Genomic DNA, 27,085 nt, shown 5'->3' on the forward strand with positions numbered 1-27,085 from the left:
TTCACGGCTCTACGTTATAAACTTCTGTGAAGCACTTGGGGGTTCAAAGTGCTCACCACACATCTAGATAAGTTCCTTAAGGGGTCTAGTTTCCAAAATGGTGTCACTTGTGGGGTTTCCACTGTTTCGGCACATCAGGGGCTCTCCAAACGCGACATGGCGTCCAATCTCAATTCCAGCCAATTCTGCATTGAAAAAGTAAAACGGCGCTCCTTCACTTCTAAGTTCTGCGGTGCGCCCTAACAGTGGTTTACCCCCACATATGGGGTATTGGCGTATTCAGGAGAAATCGCATAACAAAATTTATGGTTACATTTCTGTTTTTACACTTGAGAAAATAAAAAAAATGGTTCTGAATTAAAATGTTTGCAAAAAAAAGTTAGGCTACTTTCACACTAGCGTTTTTTTTAATCCGTCACAATGCGTCGTTTTGCAGAAAAAACGCATCCTGCAAAAGTGCTGGCAGGATGTGTTTTTTCCCCATAGACTTGTATTGACAACGCATTTGCGACGGATTGCCACACTTCGTGCTTTGGCGGACCGTCGTGAGCAAAAAACGCTACATGTAACATTTTTTTCTCCTGACGGACCGCTTTTTCCGACCGCACATGCGCGGCCGGAACTCCACCCCCACCTCCCCGCACCTCACAATGGGGCAGCGGATGCGCCGGAAAAATGCATCCGCTGCACCCATTGTGCAATGCAGCAAACGCTAGCATCAGATTCCGAGGCTAGTGTGAAAGAAGCCTTAAATGTTCATTTTTTCCTTCCACATTGTTTCAGTTCCTGTGAAGCACGTAAAGGGTTAATAAACTTCTTGAATGTGGTTTTGAGCACCTTGAGGGGTGCAGTTTTTAGAATGGTGTCACACTTCATTATTTTCTATCATATAGACCCCTCAAAATGACTTCAAATGTGAGGTGGTCCCTAAAAACAAAATGGTGTTATAAAAATGAGAAATTGCTGGTCAACTTTTAACCCTTATAACTCCTTACCCAAAAAAATTTTGTTTCCAAAATTGTGCTGATGTAAAGTAGACATGTGGGAAATATTATTTATTAACTATTTTTTGTGACATATCTCTGTGATTTAAGGGCATAAAAATACAAAGTTTGAAAATTGCAAAATTTTAATTTTTTTTGCCATATTTCCGTTTTTTTCATAAATAATCGCAAGTAATATCGAAGAAATGTTACCACTATCATTAAGTACAATATGTCACGAAAAAACAATGTCAGAATCAGCGGGATCCGTTGAAGCGTTCCAGAGTTATAACCTCATAAAGTGACAGTGGTCAGAATTGCAAAAATTGGCCTGGTCATTAAGTACCAAATTGGCTCTGTCACTAAGGGGTTAAACTGGGGGCTCTGGCCTTTCAGAAAATGTCAGCAAAGCCCCCCGCAGAATCACCGGACCCCCGCACATCGGAACCCCCCTCATCCCAGTGCGCAGCATCGCCCCAATCCTGCCTCCTCCAGCAGCGACCCTGGGACCCCCCTTCACCGCAGCCACCGCCCCCGGTAAATAAGACGCGTGGAATATAAGAAGCGCCACCATTTTATTAAAAAAAAAAAAAAGTTTTTTCCTATTTTTCTCCTCAGAATTTAGGTTGCATCTTATCCGAAAAATACAGTATATAATTTCCAAATTGGGGAGACCCGCAAGTAAACCCTCTCTAGAAGACCGTTATTTCTATGAATTAAAATAGTCTACAAAGGGTGTAAAGCGTTCTGTCCCTGATCTGTCTGAGGTCTGCAGTCATTTTTTTGCTGTATTTTAGCACATTTAACCCCTAGCGTTCCCCCAAGATGTTTCACCATGCTGGCGTCATCAGGGGAGGGGACATAGGCGATGACGCTGCCAACACGGTGAACCGTTGGGGACTCTAGGGCCAAGATATATTGTGCTACTCTGCCAATATGTCTCCGCATCCCGGGGGCTATACCCTTCTGAGACAGATTACCGACAAAACGTTTTATACCCTTTGTCTTTAATAGAAATAAAATTAATGTTCGTGGTCTTCTAGTGAGGGTTTTTTGGGGTTCTCCCCAGTTTGTAAATTACATCCAATCAATTTTCTTTATTAAAATTCCCCTACATTGCTCCCAGTCCTGCTAATCGTACAATGTATAACCACAAATAACCTTCTGTATTCGTCAAATAATAGAGAGGAAGGTCAGAGAGTATTTAAAAATGTATTGTCACGGATTGGGGGTGACCTTTGGCCAGCACACGACGAAACGCGCGTCGAGGTGGCAGGTCGAGGTTTACAGCTCTTACTACATGTGCGTTTTAATTAGGTTTATGCACTTACTATTTACTTGCACGATTTTACTTTTTGTTGAGCTATGTGGGACACACTTTGATATTGCGGCTTTGTCTGATCTCACAGACAGTCTGTATATGGAGACACTCCTATAAAGCCATGCACTGCTTCCTAGTCATGTTCGGACCCCTGATGGGACCTTTTCATTTTTACCTGCGGCTATGATGCCCACTTATTATTAACAGAGTGTATAATTTATACTAATGCTAATTATTGTCCATATAACCTCTCACTTTAAAAGACATAATATCTTATCCCCATATAGTCCTGCCATATTTTTTGTGTTACTCTGATCTGATTTTAATAATTTTTGGATAAATAAAAATTAATAATTTTTTTAAACACTCTCTGACCTTCCTCTCTATTATTTGAGGAATAGAAAATGTTACAGTGGGGCAAAAAAGTATTTAGTCAGTCAGCAATAGTGCAAGTTCCACCACTTAAAAAGATGAGAGGCGTCTGTAATTTACATCATAGGTAGACCTCAACTATGGGAGACAAACTGAGAAAAAAAAATCCAGAAAATCACATTGTCTGTTTTTTTAACATTTTATTTGCATATTATGGTGGAAGATAAGTATTTGGTCAGAAACAAAATTTCATCTCAATACTTTGTAATATATCCTTTGTTGGCAATGACAGAGGTCAAACGTTTTCTGTAAGTCTTCACAAGGTTGCCACACACTGTTGTTGGTATGTTGGCCCATTCCTCCATGCAGATCTCCTCTAGAGCAGTGATGTTTTTGGCTTTTCGCTTGGCAACACGGACTTTCAACTCCCTCCAAAGGTTTTCTATAGGGTTGAGATCTGGAGACTGGCTAGGCCACTCCAGGACCTTGAAATGCTTCTTACGAAGCCACTCCTTCATTGCCCTGGCGGTGTGCTTTGGATCATTGTCATGTTGAAAGACCCAGCCACGTTTCATCTTCAATGCCCTTGCTGATGGAAGGAGGTTTGCACTCAAAATCTCACGATATATGGCCCCATTCATTCTTTCATGTACCCGGATCAGTCGTCCTGGCCCCTTTGCAGAGAAACAGCCCCAAAGCATGATGTTTCCACCACCATGCTTTACAGTAGGTATGGTGTTTGATGGATGCAACTCAGTATTCTTTTTCCTCCAAACACGACAAGTTGTGTTTCTACCAAACAGTTCCAGTTTGGTTTCATCAGACCATAGGACATTCTCCCAAAACTCCTCTGGATCATCCAAATGCTCTCTAGCAAACTTCAGACGGGCCCGGACATGTACTGGCTTAAGCAGTGGGACACGTCTGGCACTGCAGGATCTGAGTCCATGGTGGCGTAGTGTGTTACTTATGGTAGGCCTTGTTACATTGGTCCCAGCTCTCTGCAGTTCATTCACTAGGTCCCCCCGCGTGGTTCTGGGATTTTTGCTCACCGTTCTTGTGATCATTCTGACCCCACGGGGTGGGATTTTGCGTGGAGCCCCAGATCGAGGGAGATTATCAGTGGTCTTGTATGTCTTCCATTTTCTAATTATTGCTCCCACTGTTGATTTCTTCACTCCAAGCTGGTTGGCTATTGCAGATTCAGTCTTCCCAGCCTGGTGCAGGGCTACAATTTTGTTTCTGGTGTCCTTTGACAGCTCTTTGGTCTTCACCATAGTGGAGTTTGGAGTCAGACTGTTTGAGGGTGTGCACAGGTGTCTTTTTATACTGATAAGTTTAAACAGGTGCCATTACTACAGGTAATGAGTGGAGGACAGAGGAGCCTCTTAAAGAAGAAGTTACAGGTCTGTGAGAGCCAGAAATCTTGATTGTTTGTTTCTGACCAAATACTTATTTTCCACCATAATATGCAAATAAAATGATAAAAAAACAGACAATGTGATTTTCTGGATTTTTTTTTCCCTCAGTTTGTCTCCCATAGTTGAGGTCTACCTATGATGTAAATTACAGACGCCTCTCATCTTTTTAAGTGGTGGAACTTGCACTATTGCTGACTGACTAAATACTTTTTTGCCCCACTGTATATGTGGTTATACAATAATTGAGAGATGCTCAATACTATGTAGATGATGCCGTTATTTTGGGAATCTAATCGATCAATGTGTTTATTTTTACTTCACTTCCTGTTACACTCCGAGAAGTCTCAGAGCAGGTGTCAGAGGCCGGGGCCGCACTCCCTTCACCCAGCGCCTCTCGCCCCTCTTGGAGCAGGATGTCCTCATAGGACAGCTCTGCACTTATTTGCACATTCAAGCATCGCTGCGCTCTGAAGGCGTCCTGGTTCCATAGCGCTAATGGAACTGCGAAGAGGTGAGTGCAGCGCTGGCTCTCTACTTCCATCCTTACCGGCGCTGCACTTACGGCGAGGATAGAAGCAGTAAATCACTCCAGCACCACATCACAGCTTCTAACTCCTCCCTCAAACCAATCATTATAGGACAAGTAATATTTTTAATGAGCTGCATTTTTGAGTTGATAGACAGTATAATGACTAACTGGGCAATTATACAGATAAATTGAGAGTTTTCAGCGAACGGTTTGTAAGTTTTGAATGTCACTGATGATTATTCCCTTGTTTGTTCTGCAGACCTAGCTTCTATCAGATCGGAACCTGTCAGAAGAAATCACTCAAGATCAACCAGTATTCTTATGTTTCAATCCAAAACTGTGAACCTGCATGACAAACCAAAAATGCACAAAGGCAAATGTAACATCACCAGAAGAATAATAGACTTAGCCTTGGAGATCATCTCCCTGCTGAGCGGAGAGGTAAACTCTTCTATATTTCTATTATTATCTGCTGAGCGGAGAGGTAAACTCTTCTATATTTCTATTATCTGCTGAGCGGAGAGGTAAACTCTTCTATATATCTATTATTATCTGCTGAGCGGAGAGGTAAACTCTTCTATATTTCTATTATTATCTGCTGAGCGGAGAGGTAAACTCTTCTATATTTCTATTATTATCTGCTGAGCGGAGAGGTAAACTCTTCTATATTTCTATTATCTGCTGAGCGGAGAGGTAAACTCTTATATATTTCTATTATCTGCTGAGTGGAGAGGTAAACTCTTCTATATTTCTATTATTATCTGCTGAATGGAGAGGTAAACTCTTCTATATTTCTATTATTATCTGCTGAGTGGAGAGGTAAACTCTTCTATATTTCTATTATTATCTGCTGAGCGGAGAGGTAAACTCTTCTATATTTCTATTACTATCTGCTGAGTGGAGAGGTAAACTCTTCTATATTTCTATTATCTGCTGAGCGGAGAGGTAAACTCTTATATATTTCTATTATCTGCTGAGTGGAGAGGTAAACTCTTCTATATTTCTATTATTATCTGCTGAATGGAGAGGTAAACTCTTCTATATTTCTATTATCTGCTGACTGGAGAGGTAAACTCTTCTATATTTCTATTATTATCTGCTGAGCGGAGAGGTAAACTCTTCTATATATCTATTATTATCTGCTGAGCGGAGAGGTAAACTCTTCTATATTTCTATTATTATCTGCTGAGCGGAGAGGTAAACTCTTCTATATTTCTATTATTATCTGCTGAGCGGAGAGGTAAACTCTTCTATATTTCTATTATCTGCTGAGCGGAGAGGTAAACTCTTATATATTTCTATTATCTGCTGAGTGGAGAGGTAAACTCTTCTATATTTCTATTATTATCTGCTGAATGGAGAGGTAAACTCTTCTATATTTCTATTATTATCTGCTGAATGGAGAGGTAAACTCTTCTATATTTCTATTATTATCTGCTGAGTGGAGAGGTAAACTCTTCTATATTTCTATTATTATCTGCTGAGTGGAGAGGTAAACTCTTCTATATTTCTATTATTATCTGCTGAGAGGAGAGGTAAACTCTTCTATATTTCTATTATCTGCTGAGTGGAGAGGTAAACTCTTCTATATTTCTATTATTATCTGCTGAGAGGAGAGGTAAACTCTTCTATATTTCTATTATCTGCTGAGCGGAGAGGTAAACTCTTCTATATTTCTATTATTATCTGCTGAGTGGAGAGGTAAACTCTTCTATATTTCTATTATCTGCTGAGCGGAGAGGTAAACTCTTCTATATTTCTATTATTATCTGCTGAGAGGAGAGGTAAACTCTTCTATATTTCTATTATCTGCTGAGTGGAGAGGTAAACTCTTCTATATTTCTATTATTATCTGCTGAGTGGAGAGGTAAACTCTTCTATATTTCTATTATTATCTGCTGAGAGGAGAGGTAAACTCTTCTATATTTCTATTATCTGCTGAGCGGAGAGGTAAACTCTTCTATATTTCTATTATCTGCTGAGTGGAGAGGTAAACTCTTCTATATTTCTATTATTATCTGCTGAGTGGAGAGGTAAACTCTTCTATATTTCTATTATTATCTGCTGAGCGGAGAGGTAAACTCTTCTATATTTCTATTATCTGCTGAGTGGAGAGGTAAACTCTTCTATATTTCTATTATTATCTGCTGAGAGGAGAGGTAAACTCTTCTATATTTCTATTATCTGCTGAGCGGAGAGGTAAACTCTTCTATATTTCTATTATCTGCTGAGCGGAGAGGTAAACTCTTATATATTTCTATTATCTGCTGAGTGGAGAGGTAAACTCTTCTATATTTCTATTATTATCTGCTGAGTGGAGAGGTAAACTCTTCTATATTTCTATTATTATCTGCTGAGTGGAGAGGTAAACTCTTCTATATTTCTATTATCTGCTGAGCGGAGAGGTAAACTCTTCTATATTTCTAATATTATCTGTTGAGCGGAGAGGTAAACTCTTCTATATTTCTATTATTATCTGCTGAGCGGAGAGGTAAACTCTTCTATATTTCTATTATCTGCTGAGTGGAGAGGTAAACTCTTCTATATTTCTATTATATGCTGAGTGGAGAGGTAAACTCTTCTATATTTCTATTATTATCTGCTGAGTGGAGAGGTAAACTCTTCTATATTTCTAATATTATCTGTTGAGCGGAGAGGTAAACTCTTCTATATTTCTATTATTATCTGCTGAGCGGAGAGGTAAACTCTTCTATATTTCTATTATCTGCTGAGCGGAGAGGTAAACTCTTCTATATTTCTATTATTATCTGCTGAGAGGAGAGGTAAACTCTTCTATATTTCTATTATTATCTGCTGAGTGGAGAGGTAAACTCTTCTATATTTCTATTATTATCTGCTGAGTGGAGAGGTAAACTCTTCTATATTTCTATTATCTGCTGAGCGGAGAGGTAAACTCTTATATATTTCTATTATCTGCTGAGTGGAGAGGTAAACTCTTCTATATTTCTATTATCTGAGAGGAGAGGTAAACTCTTCTATATTTCTATTATTATCTGCTGAGTGGAGAGGTAAACTCTTCTATATATCTATTATTATCTGCTGAGTGGAGAGGTAAACTCTTCTATATTTCTATTATTATCTGCTGAGCGGAGAGGTAAACTCTTCTATATTTCTATTATTATCTGCTGAGTGGAGAGGTAAACTCTTCTATATTTCTATTATTATCTGCTGAGTGGAGAGGTAAACTCTTCTATATTTCTATTATTATCTGCTGAGTGGAGAGGTAAACTCTTCTATATTTCTATTATTATCTGCTGAGAGGAGAGGTAAACTCTTCTATATTTCTATTATTATCTGCTGAGTGGAGAGGTAAACTCTTCTATATTTCTAATATTATCTGTTGAGCGGAGAGGTAAACTCTTCTATATTTCTATTATTATCTGCTGAGCGGAGAGGTAAACTCTTCTATATTTCTATTATCTGCTGAGTGGAGAGGTAAACTCTTCTATATTTCTATTATCTGAGAGGAGAGGTAAACTCTTCTATATTTCTATTATTATCTGCTGAGTGGAGAGGTAAACTCTTCTATATTTCTATTATCTGCTGAGTGGAGAGGTAAACTCTTCTATATATCTATTATTATCTGCTGAGTGGAGAGGTAAACTCTTCTATATATCTATTATTATCTGCTGAGTGGAGAGGTAAACTCTTCTATATATCTATTATCTGCTGAGTGGAGAGGTAAACTCTTCTATATTTCTATTATTATCTGCTGAGTGGAGAGGTAAACTCTTCTATATTTCTATTATTATCTGCTGAGCGGAGAGGTAAACTCTTCTATATATCTATTATTATCTGCTGAGTGGAGAGGTAAACTCTTCTATATATCTATTATCTGCTGAGTGGAGAGGTAAACTCTTCTATATTTCTATTATTATCTGCTGAGTGGAGAGGTAAACTCTTCTATATATCTATTATTATCTGCTGAGTGGAGAGGTAAACTCTTCTATATTTCTATTATTATCTGTTGAGCGGAGAGGTAAACTCTTCTATATTTCTATTATTATCTGCTGAGTGGAGAGGTAAACTCTTCTATATATCTATTATCTGCTGAGTGGAGAGGTAAACTCTTCTATATTTCTATTATTATCTGCTGAGTGGAGAGGTAAACTCTTCTATATTTCTATTATTATCTGCTGAGCGGAGAGGTAAACTCTTCTATATATCTATTATTATCTGCTGAGTGGAGAGGTAAACTCTTCTATATTTCTATTATCTGAGTGGAGAGGTAAACTCTTCTATATTTCTATTATTATCTGCTGAGTGGAGAGGTAAACTCTTCTATATTTCTATTATTATCTGCTGAGCGGAGAGGTAAACTCTTCTATATTTCTATTATCTGCTGAGTGGAGAGGTAAACTCTTCTATATTTCTATTATTATCTGCTGAGTGGAAAGGTAAACTCTTCTATATTTCTATTATCTGCTGAGTGGAGAGGTAAACTCTTCTATATTTCTATTATTATCTGCTGAGTGGAGAGGTAACATCGTAACATAGTTAGTAAGGCCGAAAAAAGACATTTGTCCATCCAGTTCAGCCTATATTCCATCATAATAAGTCCCCAGATCTACGTCCTTCTACAGAACCTAATTGTATGATACAATATTGTTCTGCTCCAGGAAGACATCCAGGCCTCTCTTGAACCCCTCGACTGAGTTCGCCATCACCACCTCCTCAGGCAAGCAATTCCAGATTCTCACTGCCCTAACAGTAAAGAATCCTCTTCTATGTTGGTGGAAAAACCTTCTCTCCTCCAGACGCAAAGAATGCCCCCTTGTGCCCGTCACCTTCCTTGGTATAAACAGATCCTCAGCGAGATATTTGTATTGTCCCCTTATATACTTATACATGGTTATTAGATCGCCCCTCAGTCGTCTTTTTTCTAGACTAAATAATCCTAATTTCTCTAATCTATCTGGGTATTGTAGTTCTCCCATCCCCTTTATTAATTTTGTTGCCCTCCTTTGTACTCTCTCTAGTTCCATTATATCCTTCCTGAGCACCGGTGCCCAAAACTGGACACAGTACTCCATGTGCGGTCTAACTAGGGATTTGTACAGAGGCAGTATAATGCTCTCATCATGTGTATCCAGACCTCTTTTAATGCACCCCATGATCCTGTTTGCCTTGGCAGCTGCTGCCTGGCACTGGCTGCTCCAGGTAAGTTTATCATTAACTAGGATCCCCAAGTCCTTCTCCCTGTCAGATTTACCCAGTGGTTTCCCGTTCAGTGTGTAATGGTGATATTGATTCCTTCTTCCCATGTGTATAACCTTACATTTATCATTGTTAAACCTCATCTGCCACCTTTCAGCCCAAGTTTCTAACTTATCCAGATCCATCTGTAGCAGAATACTATCTTCTCTTGTATTAACTGCTTTACATAGTTTTGTATCATCTGCAAATATCGATATTTTACTGTGTAAACCTTCTACCAGATCATTAATGAATATGTTGAAGAGAACAGGTCCCAATACTGACCCCTGCGGTACCCCACTGGTCACAGCGACCCAGTTAGAGACTATACCATTTATAACCACCCTCTGCTTTCTATCACTAAGCCAGTTACTAACCCATTTACACACATTTTCCCCCAGACCAAGCATTCTCATTTTGTGTACCAACCTCTTGCGCGGCACGGTATCAAACGCTTTGGAAAAATCGAGATATACCACGTCCAATGACTCACCGTGGTCCAGTCTATAGCTTACCTCTTCATAAAAACTGATTAGATTGGTTTGACAGGAGCGATTTCTCATAAACCCATGCTGATATGGAGTTAAACAGTTATTCTCATTGAGATAATCCAGAATAACATCCCTCAGAAACCCTTCAAATATTTTACCAACAATAGAGGTTAGACTTACTGGCCTATAATTTCCAGGTTCACTTTTAGAGCCCTTTTTGAATATTGGCACCACATTTGCTATGCGCCGATCCTGCGGAACAGATCCTGTCGCTATAGAGTCCCTAAAAATAAGAAATAATGGTTTATCTATTACATTACTTAGTTCTCTTAGTACTCGTGGGTGTATGCCATCCGGACCCGGAGATTTATCTATTTTAATCTTATTTAGCCGGTTTCGCACCTCTTCTTGGGTTAGATTGGTGACCCTTAATATAGGGTTTTCATTGTTTCTTGGGATTTCACCTAGCATTTCATTTTCCACCGTGAATACCGTGGAGAAGAAGGTGTTTAATATGTTAGCTTTTTCCTCGTCATCTACAACCATTCTTTCCTCACTATTTTTTAAGGGGCCTACATTTTCAGTTTTTATTCTTTTACTATTGATATAGTTGAAGAACAGTTTGGGATTAGTTTTACTCTCCTTAGCAATGTGCTTCTCTGTTTCCTTTTTGGCAGCTTTAATTAGTTTTTTAGATAAAGTATTTTTCTCCCTATAGTTTTTTAGAGCTTCAATGGTGCCATCCTGCTTTAGTAGTGCAAATGCTTTCTTTTTACTGTTAATTGCCTGTCTTACTTCTTTGTTTAGCCACATTGGGTTTTTCCTATTTCTAGTCCTTTTATTCCCACAAGGTATAAACCGCTTACACTGCCTATTTAGGATGTTCTTAAACATTTCCCATTTATTATCTGTATTCTTATTTCTGAGGATATTGTCCCAGTCTACCAGATTAAGGGCATCTCTAAGCTGGTCAAACTTTGCCTTCCTAAAGTTCAGTGTTTTTGTGACTCCCTGACAAGTCCCCCTAGTGAAAGACAGGTGAAACTGTACAATATTGTGGTCGCTATTTCCTAGATGCCCGACCACCTGCAGATTTGTTATTCTGTCAGGTCTATTAGATAGTATTAGGTCTAAAAGTGCTGCTCCTCTGGTTGGATTCTGCACCAATTGTGAAAGATAATTTTTCTTGGTTATTAGCAGAAACCTGTTGCCTTTATGGGTTTCACAGGTTTCTGTTTCCCAGTTAATATCCGGGTAGTTAAAGTCCCCCATAACCAGGACCTCATTATGGGTTGCAGCTTCATCTATCTGCTTTAGAAGTAGACTTTCCATGGTTTCTGTTATATTTGGGGGTTTGTAACAGACCCCAATGAGAATTTTGTTATCATTTTTCCCTCCATGAATTTCGACCCATATGGACTCGACATCCTCATTCCCTTCGCTAATATCCTCCCTTAAAGTGGACTTTAGACAAGACTTTACATAGAGACAAACCCCTCCTCCTCTCCGATTTTTACGATCCTTTCTAAACAGACTGTAACCCTGTAAGTTAACTGCCCAGTCATAGCTTTCATCTAACCATGTCTCGGTTATTCCCACTATGTCAAAGTTACCTGTAGATATTTCTGCTTCTAGTTCTTCCATCTTGTTTGTCAGGCTTCTGGCGTTTGCGAGCATGCAGTTTAGAGGATTTTGTTTTGTTCCAATCTCCTCGCTGTGGATTGTTTTAGAAATGTTCTTACCTCCCATCTGAGTATGTTTTCCTGGGTCTTCTTTGTTCAAGTCTAATGTTTTTCTTCCCGTAAAGAAGGTAAACTCTTCTATATTTCTATTATTATCTGCTGAGCGGAGAGGTAAACTCTTCTATATTTCTATTATATGCTGAGTGGAGAGGAAAACTCTTCTATATTTCTATTATTATCTGCTGAGCGGAGAGGTAAACTCTTCTATATTTCTATTATCTGCAGAGTGGAGAGGTAAACTCTTCTATATTTCTATTATCTGCTGAGTCGAGAGGTAAACTCTTCTATATTTCTATTATATGCTGAGTGGAGAGGAAAACTCTTCTATATTTCTATTATTATCTGCTGAGCGGAGAGGTAAACTCTTCTATATTTCTATTATCTGCTGAGTGGAGAGGTAAACTCTTCTATATTTCTATTATTATCTGCTGAGTGGAGAGGTAAACTCTTCTATATTTCTATTATATGCTGAGTGGAGAGGAAAACTCTTCTATATTTCTATTATTATCTGCTGAGCGGAGAGGTAAACTCTTCTATATTTCTATTATTATCTGCTGAGTGGAGAGGAAAACTCTTCTATATTTCTATTATTATCTGCTGAGTGGAGAGGTAAACTCTTCTATATTTCTATTATTATCTGCTGAGTGGAGAGGTAAACTCTTCTATATTTCTATTATTGTCTGCTGAGTGGAGAGGTAAACTCTTCTATATTTCTACAATCTGCTGAGTGGAGAGGTAAACTCTTCTATATTTCTATTATCTGCTGAGTGGAGAGGTAAACTCTTCTATATTTCTATTATCAGCTGAGTGGAGAGGTAAACTCTTCTATATTTCTATTATTATCTGCTGAGTGGAGAGGTAAACTCTTCTATATTTCTATTATTATCTGCTGAGTGGAGAGGTAAACTCTTCTATATTTCTATTATCTGCTGAGTGGAGAGGTAAACTCTTCTATATTTCTATTATTATCTGCTGAGTGGAGAGGTAAACTCTTCTATATTTCTATTATTATCTGCTGAGTGGAGAGGTAAACTCTTCTATATTTCTATTATTATCTGCTGAGTGGAGAGGTAAACTCTTCTATATTTCTATTATCTGCTGAGTGGAGAGGTAAACTCTTCTATATTTCTATTATTATCTGCTGAGTGGAGAGGTAAACTCTTCTATATTTCTATTATCTGCTGAGTGGAGAGGTAAACTCTTCTATATTTCTATTATTATCTGCTGAGTGGAGAGGTAAACTCTTCTATATTTCTATTATCTGCTGAGTGGAGAGGTAAACTCTTCTATATTTCTATTATTATCTGCTGAGTGGAGAGGTAAACTCTTCTATATTTCTATTATATGCTGAGTGGAGAGGTAAACTCTTCTATATTTCTATTATTATCTGCTGAGTGGAGAGGTAAACTCTTCTATATTTCTATTATATGCTGAGTGGAGAGGTAAACTCTTCTATATTTCTATTATTATCTGCTGAGTGGAGAGGTAAACTCTTCTATATTTCTATTATTATCTGCTGAGTGGAGAGGTAAACTCTTCTATATTTCTATTATCTGCTGAGTGGAGAGGTAAGCTCTTCTATATTCTATTATTATCTGCTGAGTGGAGAGGTAAACTCTTCTATATTTCTATTATTATCTGCTGAGTGGAGAGGTAAACTCTTCTATATTTCTATTATTATCTGCTGAGTGGAGAGGTAAACTCTTCTATATTTCTATTATCTGCTGAGCGGAGAGGTAAACTCTTCTATATTCTATTATTATCTGCTGAGTGGAGAGGTAAACTCTTCTATATTCTATTATTATCTGCTGAGTGGAGAGGTAAACTCTTCTATATTTCTATTATTATCTGATGAGTGGAGAGGTAAACTCTTCTATATTTCTATTATTATCTACTGAGTGGAGAGGTAAACTCTTCTATATTTCTATTATCTGCTGAGTGGAGAGGTAAACTCTTCTATATATCTATTATTATCTGCTGAGTGGAGAGGTAATTTCTTCTATATTTCTAGTATTATCTGCTGAGTGGAGAGGTAAACTCTTCTATATCTCTATTATTATCTGCTGAGTGGAGAGGTAAACTCTTCTATATCTCTATTATTATCTGCTGAGTGGAGAGGTAAACTCTTCTATATTTCTATTATCTGCTGAGTGGAGAGGTAAACTCTTCTATATTTCTATTATCTGCTGAGTGGAGAGGTAAACTCTTCTATATTTCTATTATTATCTGCTGAGTGGAGAGGTAAACTCTTCTATATTTCTATTATTATCTGCTGAGTGGAGAGGTAAACTCTTCTATATTTGTATTATTATCTGCTGAGTGGAGAGGTAAACTCTTCTATATTTCTATTATTATCTGCTGAGTGGAGAGGTAAACTCTTCTATATTTCTATTATTATCTGCTGAGTGGAGAGGTAAACTCTTCTATATTTGTATTATTATCTGCTGAGTGGAGAGGTAAACTCTTCTATATTTCTATTATTATCTGCTGAGTGGAGAGGTAAACTCTTCTATATATTGTGATGTAGCGATGTCCTTGCTGTGCAGTGAATAGGCAGTGATCCATATAAAGTTCAAACAAAGTCTTGTTTATTTCATAGCATACTCACAAACCGGAAAAGAAAGCAAACAAGTCCTTCAGTATGCAGCCGGGAAAAAAAATAACAACAGTCCATAGTCCGCTGCCGTGAGCGTATTACACCCCCATGTACGCTGGGGTGTCTGGCTTTTTAGGCTCTGTCTGGCCCGTGTTGCCCCACACGGAAGGAGCTCCTCATAAGCCTCCTGCTAGGTCTGACTCCCAGACCAATACTGACGCACCCAAACTCTCTTGCAGAGTTTTTTTTTCTATCCTCCAGATTCTATGGCCATGGGCCACTATAAGATCTGGGCTGGAGGAAACGGACCGGCCCCACTACCTTCCTGCAGTCCGTTTCAAAATAAAAGCCCATACCAGGTTTTCCTGAATAAATTCTGGGACAAATAACTTGACCCAGTTCACACTTACTTTTATTCTTCCCTGTGTCTCACAGACAACCTGCTGTGAGCACAGGGAACTCCAGCGGATCTAATATGCTTCTAAGCACATCCTGGGGGACACATAGCGACCCTCGCATATGACACCGGTCACTGCCTCACATACCCCCCCCTCTGTTCAGACTTGTGGGGTTGAACATTTGTCAGCATACATGGTGCCCGTGACAGGGCATCTGCATTTCCCTGTGATTTCCCAGCCCGATGTTCCACAGAGAAGCTGAAGTTTTGTAGTGACAAGAACCATCTGGTGACTCGGGCATTCCTTTCCTTTGCATTTCTCATCCAGACGAGGGTTGAATGGTCCGTTACCAACCGAAACTGACGCCCGAGCAAATAGTAGCGTAGGGACTCCAAGGCCCATTTAATCGCCAAGCACTCCTTCTCCACTACGCTATAATTTTTCTCTGCCGGGGTCAGTTTCCTGCTTAAATAGGTGACTGGATGCTCATCCCCGTTCACCTCTTGTGACAGCACCGCTCCTAAGCCTACCTCTGAGGCATCAGTTTGCACAATAAAGGTTTTCTTGAAGTCGGGGCTGATGAGGACCGGCTGTCCACACAACGCCGACTTCAGACACTGGAATGCTTCCTCTACTTGAGGATTCCACTTGACCATCACCGTTTTCTTCCCTTTTAACAGGTCCGTTAGGGAAGCCGATTTACCAGCAAAATTGGGTATAAACCGACGGTAATACCCAATGATGCCAAGGAATGCCCTCACTTGTTTGGAACTTAAGGGCTTGGGCCAGTTTTGAATGGCCTCAATTTTGTTCATTTCAGGTTTGATAACCCCCCGGCCGATCACGTATCCCAAGTACCGGGCTTCCGTGAGACCTATCGCACATTTCTTTGGGTTTGCTGTTAACCCTGCGGCTCTAAGAGACTCTAGCACTGCTTGTACCTGGGACAGATGGGTATCCCAGTCGGTACTAAAGATGACTATGTCATCCAAATAGGCTGACGCATAGTCTCTATGTGGCACTAACACAATGTCCATCAGCCTCTGAAATGTGGCCGGAGCTCCATGTAACCCAAAAGGTAAGACAACGTATTGAAAGAGACCCTCTGGGGTTATAAAAGCGGTCTTTTCCTTCGCTGACTTTGTTGAGGGAACCTGCCAGTAACCTTTCGTGAGATTTAGCGTGGTGAAGTACTGGGATTTCCCCAGTCTCTCCATTAGCTCGTCCACCCGTGGCATGGGATACAGGTCAAATTTTGATACTTCATTTAACTTCCTAAAGTCATTACAGAAGCGTAATGACCCATCTGGTTTTACGATTAGAACAATGGGGCTAGCCCACTCACTTTGGGACTCCTCAATGACTCCCAACTGAAGCATTTGCTTTACCTCAGCCGCGATGGCTTGCCTTCTGGCTTCTGGCACTCGGTACGGTTTCATCTGCACCTTTACCCGGGGCTCAGTGACAATGTCATGCTGAATCACTGAGGTTCGCCCCGGCAGCTCTGAGAATGCATCCATATTCTGCTGTACCAAAGCTCGAGCCTCCCGCCGCTGCTGTTTTGTGAGGGCATCATTGACCTTTACCTCACACCTGGCTGTGTCCCTGGCCAGGGCCAGAGGGACCTCCGACTGTATGACCGTAGTTGCATCTGTGACCAAACATTCTCGGTCCTTCCAGGCCTTTAGCAGGTTTACATGGTACAACTGCTCGGGTTTTCTTTTCCCGGGTTGGTACACTTTGTAATTCACTTCCCCCACCTTTCCCCGTATCTCATACGGCCCTTGCCACTTGGCCATGAGTTTACTCTCTGGGGTGGGCACTAGTACCAACACCCGGTCTCCTTCTTTAAAGGACCTGACCGTGGCCCTTTTATTATAGGTACGGCTCTGAGCGGCCTAGGCATCCAACAGATGCTCCTTTACGATGGGTTGCACGACTGCAATCCGATCCAGCATACTTGCCACATACTCGATAACACTCTTATGTGGAGTGGGCTCCTGTTCCCACGTCTCTTTGGCTATATCCAGCAGCCCCCTCGGGTGCCTGCCATACAATAGCTCAAATGGGGAGAACCCCGTGGACGCCTGCGGTACCTCGCGTATGGCGAACATTAAATATGGCAACAACATATCCCAATCCTTCCCATCCTTGGCGACCACCTTTTTGAGCATGGCCTTGAGGGTCTTATTAAACCTCTCGACCAACCCATCTGTTTGTGGATGGTACACTGACGTACGCAACTGTTTAATTTGGAGCAATTTGCATAGCTCCCTAGTCACTTTAGACATAAAAGGGGTTCCCTGATCTGTAAGGATCTCCTTGGGAAGCCCAAGACGACAAAACATGGCAAACAGTTCACGGGCTATTAGTTTAGCCGAAGTGTGTCGAAGTGGTATCGCCTCTGGATACCGGGTGGTGTAGTCTACGACTACTAATATGTGCTGATGGCCCCGGGCGGATTTTACTATTGGTCCCACCAGATCCATCGCTATCCGCTCAAAGGATACTTCTATGATGGGCAGAGGTACTAACGGACTCCGGTAGTTCGTGGTGGGTGAGGTTAGTTGACACTCAGGACATGTGTCACAGTACTTTGTAACCTCAGCGTAGACACCAGGCCAAAAGAACCTCTGTAATATGCGCTCTAACGTCTTTTTGGCCCCCAAGTGCCCCCCCAACATGTGAGTGTGAGCCATGTCGAGCACCGCCCGACGATAGGGTTGGGGCACTACCAGTTGTTCTACCACCTCATCCCGGATTTTATCAACCCTGTACAGTAACTCCTGGATGACCGCCATCCGGGGAAACTCCTTTTCTGCACCAGGTTGTTGTGCCACCCCATTTACCTCGATTACTCTTTCCCTTGCCCGGGTCAGAGTGGGATCCTGGAGCTGGGCAGTCCCAAACTTACCAGGTGACACCTCCAGCTCATGAATTCGTGGATTCTCTTCCACTTCCCCTGCCAATACCTCTAGGGGAAACCTATCGGGATTACACACTGTCCCTATCGTGGCGACCCCTACGGCAGGTATCCCTGACTCGGGATCTTCGGGTTCTGCACCCGGAATGCTTTTTACCCTGAGAGGTTTAACTCTGGTCTCCCAGAGGGACCAGAACAACGGTAAGTCTCTACCCATCACAGTCCCATACGGAAGAGTTTTTACCACTCCCACCACATGTTTTATCTCTCCACATGGGGTGGAGAACGTGACCTCCGCAGTCGGGTACTCTCGGAGGTCCCCATGTATGCACACTACCCCCTAAGCTCCCCGAGTCCAAGAGAGCATCCGTCTGGTACCCATTAACGAGCACTCTGCACAGCTGAGGTTCGGTACCGGCAGGGTCTGTAGTGGCAATGCAGACTGGCTGGGCATACATAGACACGCGGCGGGTATACCCGCAGTCCATGGGTTCTGTTGTTAGGGGACAATTAGCAACCACATGTCCAGGTTCTTGGCACCGCCAACACGTAACGACTGTGGCACGAGGTAACCTTGGAGCCAGTTTAGGGGACACAGGTCTGTGGTCACTCTCTTTCCGAGACAACCCCTCAGCACGGACTCGGTCCAGTCTTGTCCCAGTGGAGGGCCGTGGACTTTTCTCAGACTCCTGAGCTGGCGGAGCCTTACGTGACAGCCGAAGCGGAGCAGTGTCCCGTATAAAGTCCTGGGTGGCCTTATATCGCTCTATCAGGCCTACGACCTGGTCTAGGGTACCCGGGTCCCCTTGACCCACCCAACGCTGAATGGCCGCTGGCAGAGCCCTCACCAGTCGGTCGCCCACCACCCTCTCCACTTTCTGACTTGTGGATAAAGTCTCAGGTTGGAGCCACCGTTTCACAAGCTGCAATAAGTCAAAAATCTGAGACCTGGCAGGCTGGGCTTCCTCAAAAGTCCAAGAAAACACCCGTTGAGCTCTCACATAAGTATTAACCCCCAGCCGGGCAAGGATCTCACCTTTTAACTTGGAATAGTCCTGGGCATCCTCCCGACCGAGGTCAAAGTAGGCCTTTAGCGCATCACCCCTCAAGAACGGAGCTACAACTTCAGCCCACTGTGCTGCTGGCAGATTCTCCCGTTCTGCCGTGCGCTCATAGACGGTGAGGAAAGCTTCCACGTCATCTTCCGGAATCAATTTCCTCAAAGCGGAGCGGACCTTGTCTCAGGCATCGCGACGTTCCGGGGTCGGTGCTGGAGGTGCCTCACGCAGGGCTGTAATTTGCTGCAGCAAGAGGTTATTAGTTTGTTGCTGTTGTTGCTGTGTGAGGACCAGCTGCCTCAGGATCTCCTCCATTTTGTCTGTAGGCCTGAGTTGCAATGTAGCAGGCTTAATAACAGACATGCAAATGGTGTTGGGGTATGCCTTAATTCACACTGCTCCGCATTCTCCAACCAATTGTGATGTAGCAATGTCCTTGCTGTGCAGTGAATAGGCAGTGATCCATATAAAGTTCAAACAAAGTCTTGTTTATTTCATAGCATACTCACAAACAGGGAAAGAAAGCAAATAAGTCCTTCAGTATGCAGCCGGGAAAAAAATAACGACAGTCCACAGTCCGCTGCCGTGAGCGTATTACACCCCCATGTACGCTGGGGTGTCAGGCTTTTCAGGCTCTGCCTGGCCCGTGTTTCTCCACACGGATGGAGCTCCTCATAAGCCTCCTGCTAGGTCTGAATCCCAGACCAATACTGACGCACCCAAACTCTCTTGCAGGGGTTTTTTTTTTCTATCCTCCAGATTCTATGGCCATGGGCCACTATAAGATCTGGGCTGGAGGAAACGGACCGGCCCCACTACCTTCCTGCAGTCCGTTTCAAAATAAAAGCCCATACCAGGTTTTCCTGAATAAATTCTGGGACAAATAACTTGACCCAGTTCACACTTTTATTCTTCCCTGTGTCTCACAGGCAACCTGCTGTAAGCACAGGGCACTCCAGCGGATCTAATATGCTTCTAAGCACATCCTGGGGGACACATAGCGACCCTCGCATATGACACCGGTCACTGCCTCACAATATCTATTATCTGCTGAGTGGAGAGGTAAACTCTTCTATATTTCTATTATTATCTGCTGAGTGGAGAGGTAAACTCTTCTATATTTCTATTATTATCTGCTGAGTGGAGAGGTAAACTCTTCTATATTTCTAATATTATCTGCTGAGTGGAGAGGTAAACTCTTCTATATTTCTATTATTATCTGCTGAGTGGAGAGGTAAACTCTTCTATATTTCTATTATTATCTGCTGAGTGGAGAGGTAAACTCTTCTATATTTCTAATATTATCTGCTGAGTGGAGAGGTAAACTCTTCTATATTTCTATTATTATCTGCTGAGTGGAGAGGTAAACTCTTCTATATTTCTATTATTATCTGCTGAGCGGAGAGGTAAACTCTTCTATATTTCTAATATCTGCTGAGTGGAGAGGTAAACTCTTCTATATTTCTATTATTATCTGCTGAGTGGAGAGGTAAACTCTTCTATATTTCTAATATTATCTGCTGAGTGGAGAGGTAAACTCTTCTATATTTCTATTATTATCTGCTGAGTGGAGAGGTAAACTCTTCTATATTTCTAATATTATCTGCTGAGTGGAGAGGTAAACTCTTCTATATTTCTAATATTATCTGCTGAGTGGAGAGGTAAACTCTTCTATATTTCTATTATTATCTGCTGAGTGGAGAGGTAAACTCTTCTATATTTCTATTATTATCTGCTGAGTGGAGAGGTAAACTCTTCTATATTTCTATTATTATCTGCTGAGTGGAGAGGTAAACTCTTCTATATTTCTATTATCTGCTGAGGGGAGAGGTAAACTCTTCTATATTTCTATTATATGCTACATAGTAACATAGTAACATAGTTAGTAAGGCCGAAAAAAGACATTTGTCCATCCAGTTCAGCCTATATTCCATCATAATAAATACCCAGATCTACGTCCTTCTACAGAACCTAATAATTGTATGATACAATATTGTTCTGCTCCAGGAAGACATCCAGGCCTCTCTTGAACCCCTCGACTGAGTTCGCTATCACCACCTCCTCAGGCAAGCAATTCCAGATTCTCACTGCCCTAACAGTAAAGAATCCTCTTCTATGTTGGTGGAAAAACCTTCTCTCCTCCAGACGCAAAGAATGCCCCCTTGTGCCCGTCACCTTCCTTGGTATAAACAGATCCTCAGCGAGATATTTGTATTGTCCCCTTATATACTTATACATGGTTATTAGATCGCCCCTCAGTCGTCTTTTTTCTAGACTAAATAATCCTAATTTCGCTAATCTATCTGGGTATTGTAGTTCTCCCATCCCCTTTATTAATTTTGTTGCCCTCCTTTGTACTCTCTCTAGTTCCATTATATCCTTCCTGAGCACCGGTGCCCAAAACTGGACACAGTACTCCATGTGCGGTCTAACTAGGGATTTGTACAGAGGCAGTATAATGCTCTCATCATGTGTATCCAGACCTCTTTTAATGCACCCCATGATCCTGTTTGCCTTGGCAGCTGCTGCCTGGCACTGGCTGCTCCAGGTAAGTTTATCATTAACTAGGATCCCCAAGTCCTTCTCCCTGTCAGATTTACCCAGTGGTTTCCCGTTCAGTGTGTAATGGTGATATTGATTCCCTCTTCCCATGTGTATAACCTTACATTTATCATTGTTAAACCTCATCTGCCACCTTTCAGCCCAAGTTTCCAACTTATCCAGATCCATCTGTAGCAGAATACTATCTTCTCTTGTATTAACTGCTTTACATAGTTTTGTATCATCTGCAAATATCGATATTTTACTGTGTAAACCTTCTACCAGATCATTAATGAATATGTTGAAGAGAACAGGTCCCAATACTGACCCCTGCGGTACCCCACTGGTCACAGCGACCCAGTTAGAGACTATACCATTTATAACCACCCTCTGCTTTCTATCACTAAGCCAGTTACTAACCCATTTACACACATTTTCCCCCAGACCAAGCATTCTCATTTTGTGTACCAACCTCTTGTGCGGCACGGTATCAAACGCTTTGGAAAAATCGAGATATACCACGTCCAATGACTCACCGTGGTCCAGTCTGTAGCTTACCTCTTCATAAAAACTGATTAGATTGGTTTGACAGGAGCGATTTCTCATAAACCCATGCTGATATGGAGTTAAACAGTTATTCTCATTGAGATAATCCAGAATAACATCCCTCAGAAACCCTTCAAATATTTTACCAACAATAGAGGTTAGACTTACTGGCCTATAATTTCCAGGTTCACTTTTAGAGCCCTTTTTGAATATTGGCACCACATTTGCTATGCGCCAGTCCTGCGGAACAGACCCTGTCGCTATAGAGTCCCTAAAAATAAGAAATAATGGTTTATCTATTACATTACTTAGTTCTCTTAGTACTCGTGGGTGTATGCCATCCGGACCCGGAGATTTATCTATTTTAATCTTATTTAGCCGGTTTCGCACCTCTTCTTGGGTTAGATTGGTGACCCTTAATATAGGGTTTTCATTGTTTCTTGGGATTTCACCTAGCATTTCATTTTCCACCGTGAATACCGTGGAGAAAAAGGTGTTTAATATGTTAGCTTTTTCCTCGTCATCTACAACCATTCTTTCCTCACTATTTTTTAAGGGGCCTACATTTTCAGTTTTTATTCTTTTACTATTGATATAGTTGAAGAACAGTTTGGGATTAGTTTTACTCTCCTTAGCAATGTGCTTCTCTGTTTCCTTTTTGGCAGCTTTAATTAGTTTTTTAGATAAAGTATTTTTCTCCCTATAGTTTTTTAGAGCTTCAATGGTGCCATCCTGCTTTAGTAGTGCAAATGCTTTCTTTTTACTGTTAATTGCCTGTCTTACTTCTTTGTTTAGCCACATTGGGTTTTTCCTATTTCTAGTCCTTTTATTCCCACAAGGTATAAACCGCTTACACTGCCTATTTAGGATGTTCTTAAACATTTCCCATTTATTATCTGTATTCTCATTTCTGAGGATATTGTCCCAGTCTACCAGATTAAGGGCATCTCTAAGCTGTTCAAACTTTGCCTTCCTAAAGTTCAATGATTTTGTGACTCCCTGACAAGTCCCCCTAGTGAAAGACAGGTGAAACTGCACAATATTGTGGTCGCTATTTCCTAAATGCCCAACCACCTGCAGATTTGTTATTCTGTCAGGTCTATTAGATAGTATTAGGTCTAAAAGTGCTGCTCCTCTGGTTGGATTCTGCACCAATTGTGAAAGATAATTTTTCTTGGTTATTAGCAGAAACCTGTTGCCTTTATGGGTTTCACAGGTTTCTGTTTCCCAGTTAATATCCGGGTAGTTAAAGTCCCCCATAACCAGGACCTCATTATGGGTTGCAGCTTCATCTATCTGCTTTACAAGTAGACTTTCCATGCTTTCTGTTATATTTGGGGGTTTGTAACAGACCCCAATGAGAATTTTGTTACCATTTTTCCCTCCATGAATTTCAACCCATATGGACTCGACATCCTCATTCCCTTCGCTAATATCCTCCCTTAAAGTGGACTTTAGACAAGACTTTACATAGAGACAAACCCCTCCCCCTCTCCGATTTTTACGATCCTTTCTAAACAGACTGTAACCCTGTAAGTTAACTGCCCAGTCATAGCTTTCATCTAACCATGTCTCGGTTATTCCCACTATGTCAAAGTTACCTGTAGATATTTCTGCTTCTAGTTCTTCCATCTTGTTTGTCAGGCTTCTGGCGTTTGCGAGCATGCAGTTTAGAGGATTTTGTTTTGTTCCAATCTCCTCACTGTGGATTGTTTTAGAAATGTTCTTACCTCCCTTCTGAGTATGTTTTCCTGGGTCGTCTTTGTTCGAGTCTAATGTTTTTCTTCCCGTCCCCTCTTCTTCTAGTTTAACGCCCTCCTGATGAGTGTAGCGAGTCTTCTGGCGAATGTGTGTTTCCCAGGTTTGTTGAGGTGTAGTCCGTCTCTGGCGAGGAGTCCATCATACCAGTAATTCACACCGTGGTCCAGGAATCCAAATCCTTGTTGTCTGCACCATCGTCTTAGCCAGTTGTTTGCATCAAGGATCCTGTTCCATCTCCTGGTGCCATGCCCGTCTACTGGAAGGATAGAAGAAAAAACTACCTGTGCATCCAGTTCCTTTACTTTCTTCCCCAACTCTTCAAAGTCCTTGCAGATTGTCGGTAGGTCCTTCCTTGCCGTGTCATTGGTGCCAACATGTATCAGAAGAAATGGGTGGACGTCCTTGGAGCTGAAGAGCTTTGGTATCCTATCGGTCACATCCTTGATCATCGCTGAGTGGAGAGGTAAACTCTTCTATATTTCTATTATTATCTGCTGAGCGGAGAGGTAAACTCTTCTATATTTCTATTATTATCTGCTGAGTGGAGAGGTAAACTCTTCTATATTTCTATTATCTGCTGAGTGGAGAGGTAAACTCTTCTATATTTCTATTATCTGCTGAGTGGAGAGGTAAACTCTTCTATATTTCTATTATTATCTGCTGAGTGGAGAGGTAAACTCTTCTATATTTCTATTATTATCTGCTGAGTGGAGAGGTAAACTCTTCTAGATTTCTATTATTATCTGCTGAGTGGAGAGGTAAACTCTTCTATATTTCTATTATTATCTGCTGAGTGGAGAGGTAAACTCTTCTATATTTCTATTATTATCTGCTGAGCGGAGAGGTAAACTCTTCTATATTTCTATTATTATCTGCTGAGTGGAGAGGTAAACTCTTCTATATTTCTATTATCTGCTGAGGGGAGAGGTAAACTCTTCTATATTTCTATTATCTGCTGAGTGGAGAGGTAAACTCTTCTATATTTCTATTATCTGCTGAGTGGAGAGGTAAACTCTTCTATATTTCTATTATCTGCTGAGCGGAGAGGTAAACTCTTCTATATTTCTATTATCTGCTGAGTGGAGAGGTAAACTCTTCTATATTTCTATTATCTGCTGAGTGGAGAGGTAAACTCTTCTATATTTCTATTATCTGCTGAGTGGAGAGGTAAACTCTTCTATATTTCTATTATTATCTGCTGAGTGGAGAGGTAAACTCTTCTATATTTCTATTATTATCTGCTGAGTGGAGAGGTAAACTCTTCTATATTTCTATCATTATCTGCTGAGTGGAGAGGTAAACTCTTCTATATTTCTATTATCTGCTGAGTGGAGAGGTAAACTCTTCTATATTTCTATTATCTGCTGAGTGGAGATGTAAACTCTTCTATATTTCTATTATTATCTGCTGAGTGGAGAGGTAAACTCTTCTATATTTCTATTATTATCTGCTGAGTGGAGAGGTAAACTCTTCTATATTTCTATTATCTGCTGAGTGGAGAGGTAAACTCTTCTATATTTGTATTATTATCTGCTGAGTGGAGAGGTAAACTCTTCTATATTTCTATTATCTGCTGAGTGGAGAGGTAAACTCTTCTATATATCTATTATATGCTGAGTGGAGAGGTAAACTCTTCTATATTTGTATTATTATCTGCTGAGTGGAGAGGTAAACTCTTCTATATATCTATTATATGCTGAGTGGAGAGGTAAACTCTTCTATATTTGTATTATTATCTGCTGAGTGGAGAGGTAAACTCTTCTATATTTCTATTATTATCTGCTGAGTGGAGAGGTAAACTCTTCTATATTTCTATTATCTGCTGAGTGGAGAGGTAAACTCTTCTATATTTCTAATATCTGCTGAGTGGAGAGGTAAACTCTTCTATATTTCTATTATCTGCTGAGTGGAGAGGTAAACTCTTCTATATTTCTATTATTATCTGCTGAGTGGAGAGGTAAACTCTTCTATATTTCTATTATTATCTGCTGAGTGGAGAGGTAAACTCTTCTATATTTCTATTATCTGCTGAGTGGAGAGGTAAACTCTTCTATATATCTATTATCTGCTGAGTGGAGAGATAAACTCTTCTATATTTCTATTATTATCTGCTGAGTGGAGAGGTAAACTCTTCTATATTTCTATTATCTGCTGAGTGGAGAGGTAAACTCTTCTATATTTCTATTATTATCTGCTGAGTGGAGAGGTAAACTCTTCTATATATCTATTATTATCTGCTGAGCGGAGAGGTAAACTCTTCTATATATCTATTATCTGCTGAGCGGAGAGGTAAACTCTTCTATATTTCTATTATCTGCTGAGTGGAGAGATAAACTCTTCTATATTTCTATTATTATCTGCTGAGTGGAGAGATAAACTCTTCTATATTTCTATTATTATCTGCTGAGTGGAGAGGTAAACTCTTCTATATATCTATTATTATCTGCTGAGCGGAGAGGTAAACTCTTCTATATATCTATTATCTGCTGAGTGGAGAGATAAACTCTTCTATATTTCTATTATTATCTGCTGAGTGGAGAGGTAAACTCTTCTATATATCTATTATTATCTGCTGAGCGGAGAGGTAAACTCTTCTATATATCTATTATCTGCTGAGCGGAGAGGTAAACTCTTCTATATTTCTATTATTATCTGCTGAGTGGAGAGGTAAACTCTTCTATATTTCTATTATCTGCTGAGTGGAGAGGTAAACTCTTCTATATTTCTATTATCTGCTGAGCGGAGAGGTAAACTCTTCTATATTTCTATTATTATCTGCTGAGCGGAGAGGTAAACTCTTCTATATTTCTATTATCTGATGAGCGGAGAGGTAAACTCTTCTATATTTCTATTATCTGCTGAGTGGAGAGATAAACTCTTCTATATTTCTATTATTATCTGCTGAGTGGAGAGGTAAACTCTTCTATATTTCTATTATTATCTGCTGAGTGGAGAGGTAAACTCTTCTATATTTCTATTATCTGCTGAGTGGAGAGGAAAACTCATCTATATTTCTATTATCTGCTGAGCGGACAGGTAAACTCTTCTATATATCTATTATCTGCTGAGTGGAGAGATAAACTCTTCTATATTTCTATTATTATCTGCTGAGTGGAGAGGTAAACTCTTCTATATTTCTATTATCTGCTGAGTGGAGAGGTAAACTCTTCTATATTTCTATTATCT

At 40.6% G+C, this 27,085-nt stretch overlaps 1 protein-coding gene across 3 annotated transcripts in view; it reads left to right on the forward strand.

The window, feature by feature from the left end:
* Window positions 1-27,085, forward strand: part of LOC138638953 (zinc finger protein 484-like) — a 196,140-nt gene that overhangs the window by 32,693 nt on the left and 136,362 nt on the right. For 2 of the 3 annotated variants that reach the window (XM_069728715.1, XM_069728717.1), the window contains exon 2: window positions 4,886-5,067. The exons of the other annotated variant lie outside the window; for it this stretch is intronic. In XM_069728715.1, coding sequence (XP_069584816.1) covers window positions 4,948-5,067 — 120 coding nt within the window. In that variant the 5' untranslated portion in view covers window positions 4,886-4,947. The remainder of the gene's footprint in view (window positions 1-4,885; window positions 5,068-27,085) is intronic. 3 annotated transcript variants of the gene reach the window in all.

The sequence above is a fragment of the Ranitomeya imitator genome, chromosome 5, assembly GCF_032444005.1.
Source record: "Ranitomeya imitator isolate aRanImi1 chromosome 5, aRanImi1.pri, whole genome shotgun sequence".
Classification (NCBI taxonomy): domain Eukaryota; kingdom Metazoa; phylum Chordata; class Amphibia; order Anura; family Dendrobatidae; genus Ranitomeya; species Ranitomeya imitator.